We start from the raw sequence: 17,880 nt of genomic DNA, 5'->3' as shown, positions 1-17,880 counted from the left end.
TGGCCTGCCTCAGTTCTCAGGTCCAGTTCCTGACCTTCTGCTGAGCAGTGCTAGACTGAGAGAATTGACAGATCAGTGACACCTAGAGGGAAAGAGAGGATGTGAACTTCCTTAATGTATTGGAAGGGAAATCCTGGTCATTCCTATAGAACAATTAGCAGGGAAAACAGAACAATCTCATTATTGCCCTTAATCAGCCAAGAAACATACTTTGATTACCAAAAAGTAAATTAAGACATTCCAGTGCTTGGGTTTCTGTGTCATCAACGTATTATCATACATGCTACATGATGATAAGGAAGCTGGTTTCCTTTGGAGTCAGAGGAACAGTTTAAGTCCATGATAGCTGAGGGTTGAAAACCTATTATTAAAAAAAAGAAAAGAATCTAGTTCTAAGAAGATGCTAATTGAAAGAACTGGGAAAGTATCATTGGCAACAATAGCAAGATGAACTCATTTTGGGGCTGGAGAAAGTAGATATCAGTCAAATTCACTGAATTTCAATGAATTTGGAAATGAGAGTAATCTAAAATCATCATAATTTATTTTGTTTATTTACAGAATTTATACCCCACCTTTTTCCTTTCTTCAGAGCCACAAAGGCTGCTAGCAAATTAAAAACATACCTAACAAAAACACATCTTAAAAACCATTGAAACCAAACAAAAACACATCTTAAAAACAATGAAAACCAAGCTAAAATACACATACAAACACATTAAAAAAATTAGAACCGGGCAGGAAGGAGAGATCACTGAGGCAACACCAGATGAAACACCTTCACCCACTGGAGGAAGATGGCAAAAGAAGAGGACAGATGAGTTGTTCTGGGGAGAGAGTTCTAGAGTTTTGATGTGATGACCAAGAATGTCCTCTCCCAGGTTGCTGCCAACCTAATATCAGAAGGCAAGGGCACCCAAAGCAGGGCCTCACAAGGTGACTGTAGCAGTTGGGTAGGTTCAAAATGTATTTGGCGGTCCTTCAGGAATGCTGGTCCCCAGCCATATAGGGCTTTAAAGGTCGACACTGACAATTTGAATTGTGCCCAGAAACTAATCGGGAGACGTGTATGTGGGCCAGACTAGAGTGAGATGATCCCTACAACCCATTCCAGTCATTATCCTGGCTGCAGTGTTCTGCACCAGTTGACATTTCCAAACACTTCTCAAGGCCAGCCCCACGCAAAGTGCACTGCAGTAATCTAACCTAGATGTCACCAGGGCATGCACCACAGTGGCCAGATCTTTTCTGCCCAGGAAAGACTGCAGCTGACTGGAGATTGGAGCCTGGGAAGGGTGGGGTTTAGGGAGAGGAGAGACCTCAGGTGGGTATAATACCATGGCATAGAGTCCACAGTCCAAAGCAGCCATTTTCTGCAGGCGAACTGATGTCTGTAGTCTGGAGATCAGTTGAAATTCCAGGAGATCTCCAGGCCCCACAAGAAGTTTGATACGCCTATACAGTTCATTCTACCTCCTCATTCTGTTACAAGTGGAAGGCAGGCCCAAATTCTCATCACATGTGCATAATGTACAAATTCCTCTGCTGTCCTCAGAACTTCTACCAGAGTAATTTCAAGAAGACTTTGAGACTGCAATACATTTGTCTAATCTGGACTTCCTCCTGAGAAAGCAAGCACAGAGAGATGGCATCTCATTAAAGATGTGAACACGCAGGAGGGTTTACATTATCATCTGCATGTCTTATTCTTCTAAATGTTAACAGCGATGCTCCAGCTTTGATTGTATCTTTGTTGCACGGAGACAGAGTGCTCGTTTTCATTGTAGGGTTGCCTGTGCAGGAGCTGCTGCCTGCCTGCCTGACGTAGCTGCTCTAGAATCTAATCTGGTTGATATTTATAACCCACTCGTTGCCATGGTATTCAAGCACAGGCAACCAGTTGCAAATACTCAAATGAAATGCAAGGCACCTTTATCGCAGCATAAAGGGAATTTTACCTGTTCACCACAATGCTTCTCTTTTTTTTCCTTCCCACCCCCTCCCCCAGGATACAACAGACTATGTTGCATATGTGGCCAAGGACCCCGTTAATCGCAGAGGTAAAGTTCTGCTTCACATTCTTTCTTCTTCTTTTTTAATGTCTTGTTTTGTTTTCTTTTTTACATGGTGGTTTTTAACTGTAAGCCACTTCCAGTAAGACTCTAAAGAGGTGGTGTAGAAATATTCTAAATATACAAATACCTACACAGTATTTTATTCTTTTTGAAAATATAAGCTGCTCAGATGATTACCTCCCTACTTTAATTATAATGGCTTTATAATTTTATATATATATATATATATATATATATATATATATATATATATATATATATATATCTCGTATATATATCGTGTGTGTATATATATATATATATATACCCGTGTATAAGCCGACCCATGTATAAGCCGAGGTGCCTAATTTCTCCCCCCAAATGGGGAAAAATTAGGCACCCACGTATAAGCCGAGGATCGGCTTATAACCCCTCCCCCCCCGCAGGCTTACCTTCTGGGCTCCTGGCGGCGGGAAGCGGCGGATCCGGCTGGGGCGGCCTTCCTGCAGCCGCAGGAGGCCCCCCCAGGCCGCTCCTGGCGGCGGGAAGTGGTGCGGGCCTGGCGGGGGCGGCGGAGCGGCCTCTCTGTGGCCGCAGGGGGCCTCTGGAGGCCGCTCCCAGCTGGGAAAAGGCAGCGGAGGTAAGTTCCCCCCTCCCTCCTCCCTCCCCCCTCTACCGTATTGACCCCGTATAAGCCGAGTTCGGCTTTTTCGGCCCTTTTTTTGGGCTGAAAAACTCGGCTTATACGCGAGTATATACGGTATATATATATGTATGTACATATCACACTTTATTTATTTGGCTGCTTGCTATATTGTATCTCACCCACCTCCATCCCCAAAGAGCTCAGACCAGCATTTCATGAAATAGGTCAGGCAGAGAGGCAGTAATTCGCTGAACCGCCTGCTGATCTTCGAAGCTGATTTGAATTTCATTTTCCTGCATTCAGATTCATCTGAAACTGCACAAAGCTGTTCAATTAAGTTACACTCTCCAGGTATTACTTGTAATCTCACAGCATCTAGGTGATGCTCACAAGGTTTAACTTGAGGGGGGAAAGTTCTTTTAATCTAGGGATCCAAATGGTACAGCCTCCACAGTTCTCAGTATCCACAGCGGCTGGTGAGGCTGTGCATCAGAGTGCAAATGGCTGTCGCTGAGAGACGAGCAAGGCGGGGGGGATGTGTTAATAGTAGGTTGAAGCATTGTCCAAGTATGTTGCTGGCTAGCAGCACCCTACCTGGGCAGAAGCCATTGATGTTGACAGTTAGCAGAAGGTGCTGTTGAAAGTTAATATCCACCAACTTGCATGGCGTGGCTCTTGTCACATCCAACTTTCAACATTGTTGCAGAACAACCATTGGTAAGAGCCAAGGGTCCTTGACCACTGATCAGTGGCTCCAGCTATTTGCTCCCCACTGTAAGTATGCACTGATTGTTACTGCTCAACCTTTAGTCTAAGGCTGTCAAGACGTCAGAGCAGCTACAATGTTAAAGGGAGCCAGAGTGGCCATGACACTTTTTGACTACCAAACTTCACTAGAATCTCAGACTCTTGCGTTTGCATGATGTCAGTGCCCATTGACTGAAGACACGCTAGTATTAAGTGGCAGCGGAGGTAAGAACAGTCAAATCTAAATCTAGAAATCTTCACTTCCTATCATGCCCACTGTCTTCTAATCCAGAAGTCTGCATTGCCTGAAAAATAATAACAACAAGCCAGGGTTGTTGTTTTTTAATGTTTGAAGTCATTTCAAATTACACAAGTAAAAATAATGTTAGGTATGTTTTAGGGATGAACAATAGAGTTATGTTTTTTTTTTCTTTTTGGTTCTGTTCTCTTGAAAAGCAGAATTGTTTGTATATGTCCTCTTGCAAAGTGTATCTTTTTTGCAGCTCAACAAGCAGCTGTGCTCTTGCAAAAGACTGGCTTAGGCCAGCAACCAAGCAGTTGCTGAGTCCATCTGAAATGACTAACAATGCCATCTTAAACAGAATGACACCCTTCTCAGCCTGTTTACTTCAATGGACTTAGACATGTGTAACTCTGCTTAGGATGGCATTAAATGGGGCTCATACTGCTTGCTAGGAGCTCTCATGATGCAGTGTTACCTTTTGCAGAGTGATTTTCCATTGCTAGAAACATTAGCAATATTAGAAATATGAATTTTAAAAAATCAATATTATGTTGCACCTTGGATAATATTGAGTGGAAAAATATGTTCAGAATGCCAGATCAGATTCAGAGCTGATATGGTGGAAGGCAGATGAGCCAAAGATACCAGCAGAATTCTTCATCATAAGGTTCACGTAACGTGGTAGTTCTTCTTTAAAAAACAAAATTCCATATACCAGTTCTGTGACTTTCACATTCCATACTTTTATTGTTTTAGCCAAATGTAAAATAAAAGGCGACACCTTAGTACTGAAATCTCTGAAGATCTATTCTTGAATATTTTCTTTCTTCTCCCATCACTTTTAGCATGTCATATACTGGAATGCTGTGATGGCCTGGCCCAGGATATCATCAGCACCATAGGGCAAGCGTTTGAACTCCGTTTTAAGCAATATTTGCAGTGCCCTTCAAAGATTCCTGCTCTTCATGATAGGTGAGTGACCCAGCAGTAGAATGCTTTCTAATGAAAGTGCCATTTCCTTTAATGAAAGAGCTGTTTCCTCAATAAACTGGTGAAATAAATAGGCCCCTCTTTGCCAGGCCCCTTTTTGCCACCAGTGGGAGGTTTTTAGGGTGGAGCCTGAGGAGGGCGGGGTTTGGGGAGGAACTTCATTGCCATAGAGTCCAATGGCCAAAGCTGCCATTTTCACCAGGAGAACTGACTCTATCAGCTGGAGATCAGTTGTAGAAGATCTCTAGCTAGTACCTGGAGGCTGGCAACCCTAGAAACAAAAGATTACTCCGTTTGCAAGAGAGAACAACTGGCTGTAAGATTTAAAGTTGATTTTTGGGGAATCTGGCCCAGTCCACAAAACTGCAATTATATTTTTGGAAGCTATCGTGTGCTGGCTCCAAACCATCCTTATCTGAAACAGGAAACACAAGAGTGATCAAAGCCATTTCATTGCCAAGCACCACTTGAACTGCATGTCTTCTAGCTCTTCCTCTGTGCACATGAGAGGAAGGAGGAGTTTCTCTATAATGAGTTGGGTCTATAACAATATCTTGGAGGAATGAAAAAGTAGGTTGCAAGATCCTGAAAAATTACACCCCCTCAGTAGGAGATCTTGCTCTGTTGGTATCAATACATGTTGTATAATCTTTGAAGAACAGTTATGAATTAAGTTGTTAAAGCACCTGATATCAGGATGCAGAAAGAATATACATTTGTTTGAGATATTTGAGTAGAAAATAGTGGAATAGTTGCCTCTATTGTGTAAAGGAAACAATTACAATTAGTGTCCATTATGTTAATCCTGAAGATGCATAGGCCAACTGGAAATCTATTGACGCAACTCAAGTAGTCTCACAAAGTTTTGTATCAGGCTGATAGGTGTGGTTGATCTAACAAAGAAGATCCCCAATTCAGGAGCCGAATGTACTTGCCACAGTTTGGATATCCTTATGGTATGGTAAATCTGGAGAAACCAAGAAGCAAAATAACAGACTTTTTTCTCATAGGATGCAAAGTTTGGATGAACTTTGGTTGGAAGAAGAAGGGGAGGCAACAGAACACCCCTATTACAACAGCATTCCAAACAAAATGCCTCCCACTGGAGGCATGGTTGATGTGAGGCTCAAAGCCAGGCTCCCTTCTCTTTCAGATGATGTTCAGGTAGGGAATCTAACCTTCCCTTTGTTTTCTCATCTCTTATTTTCATAGAGTAAAATAGCTAAACGAAAAGGAGGAGGGGCATATACCTTGGGGTATTTGTAGGAGAAAAAACAACAACAACCAGAGAGCTCTTTTAGGTGCGATTTAGAGATTCTGACCAAGCATTCTGTACACGATGGAAGAGAGATACTGCAGCTTTCCTACCTGTCCATCTGTCCTACTTCCAATGCCCCTGGACATGCAACTTTTGAATAGGGTGTACATGCATAAAATCCAGTGCATAGAGGCCAGTGTGATCCATAGAGTGATCAATATCTTTAAAAAGAATCCAGGAATTGGTTGTGTGGCCTGGGCTCACACGTGTTGTATTTTTTGATGGGTGTTGTAATGAAACATTACATTCATGTAACATGATCTAGGGGTCTCAATGGGAGGCGGGCAGAGCAGAGAAAACAGGCTCTTGCTTTCTGCCCTGAACCCCCAAACTGTTTTTTAAAACTTCTCTAAGATTAGAAACAGATTCTTGTATGAGATCAGCCAATAAAGAACCTCAACCTAAAAATGGTACGCACACACAAGAGATGCTTTTGTGCAAAAAAGTGCTTAATGTTTGTTGGCCTGGAAGATGTCAAAAACGTTTGTGTCTAGAAATTGGTCTTGGGCTATTTAAAAACTTGTCGTGATAAGTATTCTTCTTTACAAGTAAATTATGGAAATTAGGACATATTTTTTGTCATTTATCAAAATTGATCCATTAGTTGAGATTTACAAGTAAACATGTAAATTTTCCAGCACTGCCCATGTAAAATAAGAATATAGATTGGATCCAGACTAAATTTCCTAGTGGCAGAACTGTCCTGTCTCCTTCCTCCCACAGTAGCTCAACAATCTCCACAAAGTGATGCTCCTAGGGGGTAAGGGGTCTTGAGAAATGGGAAGAGGAGGGTCTGCAGCAGGAAGAGGGAGTTTGGGGAAATGACCAGTTTAGTCTGGATCGAACCCTGTGAGAGGAGCCCTGATTAATCTTAAATGTTAACTTTCACTCCGTTTCTCAGTTTTATTAGAAAGTGCAATGATGATATAAGAGCAGAATTTTGTATGCATTGGTCGTACAAATTATTAATCATGGTTCATATGATATCTCACTGAATTAAACTATTTAAAAAGTAGGGAGACCCAGCTAAAGTTGTACATGTTCCAGCTCTGCTGGTAAATTTCTGGGATAAGCCTTGATCCTTTTATGCCCACGGTCTTCAGAGTTTAACTAAGGAAGCTGTTATTTCACTGTAAAACAATATCATCATCACAGAAGACAAAATGAGCGAAGAGTCCCAATACTGACATCAGTTATTATCATATAATTGGGAAGTTACATGGGTTCATGGTCCCGCATAACTTTAAAAAAAAAATTCGCAAGAAAACAGTGCTGGAATTATTAGGTTGTCAAGTTTATTCCGGGAAAGGGTGACTGAACTGGATGAGTTCATTTTATAGATGTAATATACCTACTTTGTTATTTAGAATTACAGGGGTTAATAAATCAGGAAAGGAGTGCAGTTTCTCTGAAGGTCATCATTATTCTCATCCTCCTATGCAAACTCATTCATAAAAGAATGCTCAATCATAGTGTCATACGTGATGAATGAACGAAGACTGGGTTTGGGTAGAATTGCCTCTGGACCAGTCATAAAACAGACCCACTGAAAATGCATTACAGTTTTTAAAGGTAGAGTTTGCATGAAGAATATTTTTACTACCACCTTAGTCTGCATCTGCAATGGGAAGAGAGCAAATATACTACCAGAGCCATCACATAAGAAACACATTTGGTGAGGATTCGCAACAGGGACCCAGCAGGCAAGGTAAGTGGAGCTCTAACATTGTGTTTTTACAGGGTGCCAAAATTGCATCTGGAGTTGTGTGTGCTGATAGTGAATCCTGTTTAATGGACAAATCCCATGGCTATGTTTTACAATCCCCCCCATCAGTAGCAGTGGAAAGATTTGGCATGCTGATGGGGAGGGGTGAGAAGATAAGGAGAAATGCAAACTTTTAAAAATGTATTATATATGTAAAAATGTAAAGTGAAACATTTTAGCTTCCTGTTCCTCTGTTACAAATATATGCTAAACAAATATGCTATTTCTACAACCCATTAAATGGTGAAACGTACCATCAAGTCACAGCTGAGTTCTGGCTACCCCCGTGGGTTTTCAAGGCAAGAAACAAACAGAGGTGCTTCACTATAGCCTGCTTCTGTGTTGCAACCCTGGACTTCCTTGGTGGTCTCTATCCAAGTACTAACCAGGGCCAACCCTGCTTAGCTTGGATCTGACGAGACTGGGCTATCTTGGGGCCATCCAAGTCAGAAACTCATTAAATACAGAGAGAAAATTACTAGGATACAAATCCTTCCTTCTTATTGGGCAAGAAAAGGTATTTTCACCCCTTCATTTTGTATGTAGCATTCTGAGACCTGAAAGCAAATGTATTTCATTAAACGAAGGAGGTGCAATTCTTTGTGGGGAGTTGTGTGACAGCTGCAGGCTATCATCACAGGCTGCTGAGTAAGGAGTAGGAAAAGCCTGCCTAGTTCAGGATGCACATGTGATAACTGTATCCTAGCAATAACAATAGTCCTGCCTAAGTACACTACAGGCATCATCTGTATATTTCTTCCCTGTTCCTCACTACAGAGCAGTGGCCGCCAGCAGTGGAAGTCATCTGCAGAAGGTAAAAACTCTGCAATAAGTAACTTCCAGGTTTAAAACTCTAGTTTTCATGGACTGTTGAAGACCCAAAATTTGCAACCACAATATATTGTCCCAGTAACATGTATTTAGGGTAGGTGGCCCTACCCTAGATAGCCCAAGCTAGTCCGGTCTCGTGAGATCTCAGAAGCTAAGCAGGGTCAGCCTTGGATAGTATTTGGATGGGAGACCACCAAGAAAGTCCAGGGTCGTGATGTGGAGGCAGTCAATGGCAAACCACTTCTGAACATCTCTTGCTTTGAAAACCCCATGGGGCACCCTATGTCAGCTGTGACTTAATGACAAAAAAGTCCCTACAATGTATCAGATGGTTGTCATGGCTTCAGCAGCCTATGGGCCAGATAACTCACATTTGCCAGTCAGAATATGGAGTTGATTACCAAAATCTAGTTCCATGTAGCCCATTAAAAATGGAGGCAAAAACAGTTTAATGCTTTGGACATTTTTCTTTCCATTTGGGACTTGTTAGCTGTGTCCATGTGACAGCTATTCTCTGTGTAGCTCTTATACAGAGGCGTCTACATGGCAGTTTTTCTTGTCTTGGCCAATGAGGCCACCATTTCCCCTAGTACCCGCCCCCTACATCACTGGAGATCTTAAAAAAAAATCTGGTCACTATTAAATTGCTATAGCAGTCTAATGCCATAGTGATATAGCAATGGTCAGTTAGCAGTGGGACGGGATTGGGGGAGGAGATGGTAGCTGCAGCAAACAAGGACAGTAGTGCCAATATGGGCAGGATCTTCAAAAATCACACTGTCCTGTCCACATAGTCTGCAGGTTCACTTGGACTGATATTTACAAAAAGATCATACTGAACAAGATTTGGAAAGATCAGAGAGAAGTAGAGAGAAATTTGGTAGATGGATGATTAGAGGACAACACTGTATGGATGTTCCCCAAAACCAAAGCCAAAGCAGAACAAAACTGCTGTGTAGAAACAACCCTTATTGTCTTTCTCTAGTTGCTGTTTGTGTGTGTGTTACGTGTCATCAAGTCACTTCTGACTTATAGTAGTCGTACAAATTAATGATCTGCAAAACATCCTGTTGCTGATATCCTTGCTCAGGTCTTTAAGGCTGTGGGTTTCTTTAATGAGTCAATCCATCTCATGGTGAGTCTTCCTCTTTTTCTGCTGCCTTCAGCTTTTCCTAGCTTTATTGTTTTTTCCAGTGATGATATGACCAAAGTACTCAGTTTAGCCTCAGTTTAGTCATTTTAGCTTCCAGGGAGAGTTCAGGATTGCTGTGTGCTAGATTGAGACAAAAGGGTGTGATAATGTTCACAGGGTCTTTGGACATCTACAGCGTGCCTGAAGGCAAGTCTAATGTCACACCGCCAGGAGAGATGCCAACCTATGTGAATACTCAACATATAAATATGGAAATTCTGCAGGCGCTTCAGGCAGATGCTGAAAATCTATTTAGTGGAGCAACAGAAAGCACCAAAGACAGCAGTCCAGGAAAAGATCTTTTTGATATGAGTAAGCTCTTTTGAAAATGTCAGTTTGAAGCATGAGTCCTACACAATGACAATTGCTTTATTGTGTTATGAAAAGATACTAACTGATCAGTAGTGGTGGGGAGCTCCTAATTTGTTGGGGTGGAGGGGCAAAGGCTTTCCCTATTGTATACCATCCTTGTTCCCTATTACACCAACTGCACACAAGTGAATATAGCACCATCATGAACATTGCCTTACATAGCATAAGAACAGAAGTAAAGCCTGCTGGATTAGAGCAGCGGGTCTATCTAGTCCAGCACCCGGCCAACCAGTTGTCCTGGAGGGCCAAACAAACAGGGCATAGAGACTGAGGCCCTCCCATGCTGCTGCCCCCCAGCGCTGGTATGTAGAGATTTGTTGCTTATGAATATGGAGGCTCCTTTCAGTCGGATAGGGTGGGGCTTATAAGTACATTTTCTCTGTGCCCTAGCTGCAGTAGCTAGAAGTCAAAAACTACAAGTAAAGCAGACTTCAGGGAATGAATCTTTGCAGATTCCTCCTTTTCTCTATAGCCCCATACAACTCTGCAATGTTGCTCATGAGGGTCAGGGAAGAGGATGCAGTGCAGGGGGCTGCATTGTGAAAGGGGGAATCAGAAGCAATGTTTTCTTGCATGGATGCAGGAAGAGTTTATTCTGTGTGTGCATCTAAGGTGTGGCCATTTTCACGCAGCTCCCTATACTACATCTCTTACTGTTTCAAGGGTCTTCTAAACCTCAGGACCAGGTTTGCAGGGGTTGCAGAGTGAGAGGTAGAAAATGGCAAAAGTCTGTGCTATGAACTGCTCAACTTGTATTCAGCTGGACCCAGAGCAATATTTTGTTGTTGGGAAAATGCTCTCTCTCCTTCAAAGGGAAGCCTCGAAGCATTCGCGGGGGGGGGGGACCGTGGGGAAACGTCCCTGCATAAAAGGCCTAATATGTAAAAACATCCCTGAGAGATTCAGATCTTCCTTTGAATACCTTTGCAGAAAGATATTTTATAACCCTTCTTCTTAAGCATAAAAAGACCATGGTAAAGCAAAGTATGCATCAAAAAGTCTGTATACACTGGATTTCAGTTACGTCACGTGGTTCTCCTCTCACTACTTATGTTTAATCTACATTATCACCAGGCCCTTTTGAAGATGCTCTGAAGAACCAAACTCCTGGGCCCATTTTTAACAAGGCTACCTCAGTGGAATGTACCAGTCCTCTTCTGCCCAGAGCAGCTCACCCGGCAGTAGCAGGAGACCTGAGCACAGAACCCTGGTATCAAGGGGAGATGAGCAGGAAAGAAGCAGAGCAACTCTTAAAGAAATGTGGAGACTTTCTGGTTAGGAAAAGCACCTCTAATCCAGGATCCTATGTGCTGACTGGACTACACAACGGACAAGCCAAGCATCTTCTCTTAGTGGATCCTGAAGGAACTGTAAGTATTTGATCCAAAGAGGTCTTAGAATTGAAGTCTGTTAGCTTGGAAAGCAAATATTTTCCTTAATACTGTTTCACTGTTATCTTTGCCTGTGTAATGGGATAATAATAGACAGAATTAGTTTCCCTTTGAGGGGGAATAATATACAGTGCCTGTATAATCACGTGTTTATTTGCAAATGAGCTTGTATTGTGAAGGTTCAGCCAGAAGAACACATGCCGCTCCCAAACAATGTTCATTCAGGCCCTAATTCCAGCTGGATCCGAACCTGGTGAGTTTCAAGCTGTTTCTGTCACCAAGTTCCCTGTTAGTCCTGTTCAGTCTTTCAGCTCCATCTCATGGTGAGTATGTGTGAGTTCAGGTATTTGGGGGTAATCTTCCACCACAAATTAAACTGGTCTGTCCACCAAGAGCGCTCTCTAATATCAGCTAAGAGTAAGATGTCTGCCATAGTATGTTTTTTCCATCAAAATGGAAACCAATTTGTCCCAGCCGCTTTAAGGGTTTTTCAGGCCACTGTAATCCCCCATCTATTGTATGGAATTCCAGTGTGTATTCAGGCTTTTAACAAGGAGGTTGAAAGATTTAACGCAGTTTTTTTACGTCACATTATTAGTATTCCCAATTCAGTTGGCTGCCTCACACTATGTGCCGAATTGGGTCTTCATCTTTTGGAAACTAGAGCCTGACTTTTTACCATTAGATACTGGCTGCACCTCCATTTCCAAACTCCTTCCAATAGTCTCATAGCCAGTCTACTTACTGACCCATATACTTATAAATGGTATCATTTGATATTACAAAAAATCCACTCCATAGGTATTGATTTGGAGGTCATGGCCAACTCTGGAGAAACCCACATCCTCCGGGTGATTCAAAGGAGGATCTGGGATACTGAACAACAAATAATAATTGCTGGAGCAAACAAGACCTGTTCACCATGTGCATTTGGCCTCACTTACACACAGAAGGTCATGGCCCAGTATTTTTCAAATTTAACTCTCCCCCAGCAGCGTAGGGCCTTCATGTTGGCCAGGCTGAATATATTTCCTTCAGCTATGGTCAGTGGCAGATATAAGAAAGTACCACGCGAGAAAAGGTTTTGTAGTTGTCATCTTAAAGAACCTGACTCTGTCCATCATATCCTCTTGCATTGTCCATTTTTTCTCAACACCATTTACAATTAATTAACCCTCACCTCCAAGTTCCAAAAAATTCAGCAGACAAGAGTATCAAATTGTTACTGATGGATAAATCCCCAGAAGTTACCGAGCATGTCGCTGAATTTCTTGCAATTGTCATGAAGACAGAGAGAGAGAGAGAGAGAGAGAGAGAGAGAGAATGAATGATGGTTTAGAACAAGAATGACGACCATAGAGATGTGATAGTGCATTTGTTATTAATGGGTCCATATTAATGGTTTTTTTAGCTTGAAATATGAGATCTTTTTAAAATGTTAGTTATATACCGATTTTAACTGATTGTCATTTTACGATGGAACATTTTTTCTTTTTCTTTTAAGGCTCCTGTATAAATGCATCTGTCAGTATGGTTATTATGCCAATAAAGGTTCATGTATGTATGCATGAGTATGTCTGAGAATCCCAGGTGGTTTGGAACAAAGTGAATTCTTGCTGCAACTAAAGGCCATCAAATAAGCTAGCAAACTTTCAAATTTATTTGCACCTGAACACTCAGTAGCATTCAGCACAAGGACAACTGGCCAGGACATTCCCAAAACTTAAAGGATTGCTGGGGTTGATTATAAGTTGTCATTTTATCAGAATGATCAGTTCAGTTTGGGAGGCTACAACAACTACAGTTCCAGTTATCCCCAGCAAGCAGTCATGGGTCTAAAACGCATGGTCGCTTTAGCCTCCTTTATTCCCTGTTTCAGCCAGGATTCAGCCAGGATCGAAAGCATGTTTGGCAAAACGCATGTGTTCGATCCTGGCTGAATCCTTGCTGAAACAGGAAATAAAGGAGGCTAAAGCGACCATGCGTTTTCACCCATGGTAGAGACGATTGGGAAGAGTCATTTTCACAAAAACTAGGCCTTGCTAGATCCACACCCACTGTTTGAAGAGCCACCCAGTGTGTCAGATCACTCTCCCTACCCCTTCAGAAAGGTAAGGTTTGTGTCATGGGGAGAGATGGAACCATGTATATACACACACATTTCTGAGCATTCTATAATAATGAAAGCAGTTTTGGGTCGACCATGAGGATGTTTACCTAACACTTATTTATTCATTTACTTCATTTATACCTGTTTTTCTCCCCAATGGGAATTGATTGCAACATTGTTCTCCTCACCTCCATTTCATCCTTACAACAACCCTAGTAGGGAAGTTAGGTTGAGACATCCCGCAAGGGTCTATGGCAGAGGGGCGATTCAAACCTAGGTCTCCCAGATCCTAGTCCAACAAACTAACCACTTGTATATGCTGCCTATTATTATAACAGTATCACAGTAGAGAACCCATCTGCCAAAGTCTGTATTACCTCATTCTGTTTAATTGAAGAACTGCTGCAGTGCAAATGAAGGTGTGAGTTTAAAAACTGGGTTTTTAAAATGGACCCTAGATTTTGTTTCTGGCCAGTAACCTGGGCTCAGAAGTCAGGTAACAGCTAAACCCTGGGAGAGGAATGACTGCAACTCATATGATCGACACCAGAGGGCAGTAAAAGACCATTTTTGTAATAATGTACCTACCATTAAGCTGAATTCGTCTGTGGTTGCTTCTACTTATGACAAGCCAAATACCTTACAAAGAAAAAAAAAAAGACAGTTTCATTTCAAACATCTCTCTCTCTTTGCCTTATGAGTCAAAAAGTGTGCAAGTTTCAGAGCAAGGCTTTCTAATTCAGGATTAAAAATGTGGAGCTAATGTTCGTGGCTCAGAATTTATTTGCCCAAAGAACACCACGCTAAGCTGAAACTGATGCTCAGTGTTGTTGTCTTGGTTCAGAATACTACTTATTATAAAACATGGCCTTCCTATTAAAAGAATATCCAAGATAGTGCACATTTTCTAAAAAGGTATGTTCTGTCCCTTATAATAATAAAATATTATTTAGACACTGCTTGTCCATCAGGGCTCCCTGTTTTTTTTTCTTCCAAATTGTGATGCCCCTCCTTTTGGTAACAAAAGGAGGCTGATCCCCTCTCCCTTTAGTGGGGATGTGGAGAACTGTACTCATACCAGAGGGTCTGTATCCTTGAAATCCAATTTTCCCCCAAGGTATCCTCTGTGTTATCAGGTGAACACTTCCCTTGCACCAAAAGGATCACGGGGTGGGAACTAGAGGCTAACAGACATTTATCTAAGGCCACTCTGTGCATTCATGACTAAAATAAAGTTTTTAAAAGTCACTTCCCAGTTTACAACTGATTTTCTGAATTCAGAATTCATGGCACCTACCCTTTAGTAATAACCAGTTTACATACCACATGCTAAATTCAGCTTTGATGTACTGAACTCCACAGTCCCCACTGGAATTTCATCATTCGAACTGGCACGTTTTCTGTTCATTCTTTTACTTAATCAGGTAAGGTCACTTGAATCCATTTTACAAGAAAGTAGTCAAAATGATCCATTTGATTCTAGGGAAATGTTTGTGCTCTGCGTTTGATACAAGATTGTGGAAACATAGTCTGTCATTCATTATTTAAGGCTAAGTAGACTCCACCCCCAGGCTTCAAAGGAAAGCAAAAAAAAAATTACACTGAAACTTCCCCACCTTTGCTCGGGAGCAATTCCTTTGGGTTTCATATGTAAGTGGGTTTGGGGCCTACAGTCTGTCAAAGTAGTACTTTTGCTGGATGGGACCCTAGGGTATCTGTGCCCCTCCAATTCCCCATAAGCCGAAGACTTCCTCTTGTTCACCACAGGGGGCAGTGATAGGCAGGCAAGTATAGGCAAGGAAGTTGGAATGGCAGGTCACATGAAATAGCACAGTAAAGATACCTGCAGTGCTGCCTTTCCATGTTTCTGCTTTAGGTGCTAAAATTGAATCAATTGCTCAGGAAACAGTATATCTTTCAACCAGTATGGAGCCTTAGGCCAAAGTTGCCATCTTTGGTGAATACAAACAGCCGTTTCTCCATACTTGTTCTTCTTTTCAGGTTCGGACCAAGGACCGTGTTTTTGACAGCATCAGCCACCTCATCAACCATCACCTTGAAAACAATCTGCCCATTGTCTCTTCTGGGAGTGAGCTCTGCCTCCATCAGCCAGCGGAGAGAAAACAGTGATGGGAAGTGCAGTGGTTATCTCTGTTAAGCTACCGCCAGAGAAGAAGATTTACCACCTGTTGTGTTTTCTGTAGGTTAATGAAATACCATTCCACATAATATCAAGAAAAAGAAAATTCGTATTGCCCCCAAGGTCAGTAAAGCATGGTAAAATAGCAGGCAGACTCCCCTCACCCCCACTTTAAAACAACTTTAATAAAAAATGTTCTGATTCTTTAACGAGAATACTGAACAAACATACACATTATGTATAAATACAGATATTTATATTTTTAAATCAGTCTGCTGTAAGTATAAAAGAAAAATATTCTGCTCCGTGCTTTCTGACTGAAGCGAAGATGCCAACTCTGATTGCTCAGATTAGTGAGTAAATATCAAAGATCTAATAAGCACAATAAGAAAGTTGAAAGCAGGCAACCTTCAATGACTAAATACCAGCTGAGAGGAAATGAATCTAAGAGCTAGAATTCCAGCAGGGCAACTTAGTTTGAAGCAACTTTTGAAAACATTATTCACTGACTTAAGTACAAAGGCATTTTCTCTTTCTGATGTCCCATCAAAATTCTTATATAATGCTACTCCAAATTGTTTGTAACTTGCTTTGACTTTGACTTGGTGTGAACTCTTTGTGTATAAGGTATATGCATTGATTTTTCTAATAATATATACCTTAAGATAAGCTTTGATTTATTAAACCAATGTTCGATATTAAGCTTCTTCTTCTCCTCGTTCATTCACTTCTTGCTGAAGGAATTCTAGCCATTCCTTTTTATTTGCTTATTATTTCTTTTTAATTCTGCCCTTTAGCCAAGGAGCTCACACTTTGCTTGGAAACAAAGACTACAGTAGTCTATATAAAAAGGATTCACTTACATTTTATATAAGCAGCATAACAGAGGCTTATAAGATTATGTATACTGTGGAAAGAGAGTATACAGAATGTTTCATCCTCCTTTCTTAGAACACAAGAATTTGGATTACCCATTTAATCTGTAGAGTCAGGACAGAGGAAGTATTCCTTCACATAACCCATAATTAATTTTCCGAACTTATTCCTACAAGGGGATGGTCATGGCCACTTACTTTAAAACAAAAATGAGACAAAGTCATGGAGGCTGGGCCAATTCACTGGCCAAGTAACATAAACGGCTTCCTGGGGCAGCACAATCTGGCACGGGTGCCAACACAGCTGGTGGTAGTGGGAGGAAGCATCAGGCACAGCCTATGCCTGTTGCCACCCTCTAGAGCAGTGGTTCTCAACCTTTTTCGAGTCGACCCCCTTTTACAATTGCCAAGTAACCTGCGACCCTTGTCACATTTGCATAAATTTGCATAAATGACATTTTCAATAGGATAAAGAAAACACATTTGTTTTTTTGGCAGTCCAGGGTATCCATATATATAACTTATATATAATTAATTATTATAATTAATTATATATAATTACATTTTAAAGTTTAAAACAAACAAGCAAACGGTACTACCACCTGTTGCGCAGTGGCTGTGACTGTGTGGCACAGCAACCTTTCCTGGCACGGAGGAAAGAGTGCCTCTGAGCATGCACTGCGTTCCTTGTCCTCCCCTCTCTCCCCAAAAACTCTTCCAAGCAGGCTGGGGCTCTCACGAGGAAACCCCCTCTCTTGTGACTGGGACACTGCTTGTGCACAGAACTGCAGTTATCCCTCAAAGCGGAGCTCCGTTTAATCACCTCACGAGAGCGAAGGGCCAGGAAAGAGCCAAGGGTTGATTATCCCGCTTGGACTTTTCGTGCCTTTTTCTCCCCTCTGCCAGCCACCACTCCTTCTGCGCCTCACCGAACCTGCGCGCTCGAGGGGAAAATCCCGAACTGTGCATGCACCTCGACTCTCTCCCCCTTGGCCTTGCCAGAGCGGAACTGATGACTCAGGGCAGAGCGGAACTGATGACTCAGGGCAGAAAAGCGAAGCCACACTACAGACATGCGCACTTGGATTCCAGGCTGAAGCTCCCGCCCCAACCGAGCGCGGCTAAAAGTAAAAACAACGTGGCTGTAGCGGCCTCAAGGGGGACCGCCCTCTTCTCCTCCAAGACCTGAACTGGCTGAGCCAGGG

The 17,880-nt window shown here is 42.0% G+C and overlaps 1 protein-coding gene across 2 annotated transcripts in view; it reads left to right on the top strand.

The window, feature by feature from the left end:
* The window catches only part of SHC3 (SHC adaptor protein 3), a 44,638-nt gene extending 28,810 nt beyond the window's left edge, over positions 1-15,828 (top strand). For both annotated transcript variants that reach the window (XM_056848526.1, XM_056848527.1), the window contains 7 exons: positions 2,009-2,060; positions 4,537-4,663; positions 5,692-5,845; positions 7,611-7,707; positions 9,905-10,099; positions 11,234-11,529; positions 15,662-15,828. In XM_056848526.1, the coding sequence (XP_056704504.1) occupies positions 2,009-2,060; positions 4,537-4,663; positions 5,692-5,845; positions 7,611-7,707; positions 9,905-10,099; positions 11,234-11,529; positions 15,662-15,790 (1,050 nt within the window). In that variant the 3' untranslated portion in view covers positions 15,791-15,828. The remainder of the gene's footprint in view (positions 1-2,008; positions 2,061-4,536; positions 4,664-5,691; positions 5,846-7,610; positions 7,708-9,904; positions 10,100-11,233; positions 11,530-15,661) is intronic.
* Positions 15,829-17,880: the final 2,052 nt, after the last annotated feature.

The sequence above is a fragment of the Euleptes europaea genome, chromosome 4, assembly GCF_029931775.1.
Source record: "Euleptes europaea isolate rEulEur1 chromosome 4, rEulEur1.hap1, whole genome shotgun sequence".
Lineage (NCBI taxonomy): Eukaryota > Metazoa > Chordata > Lepidosauria > Squamata > Sphaerodactylidae > Euleptes > Euleptes europaea.
Note: the sequence above shows the minus strand (reverse complement) of the source record. Positions and strands in the feature narration are given on the sequence as shown.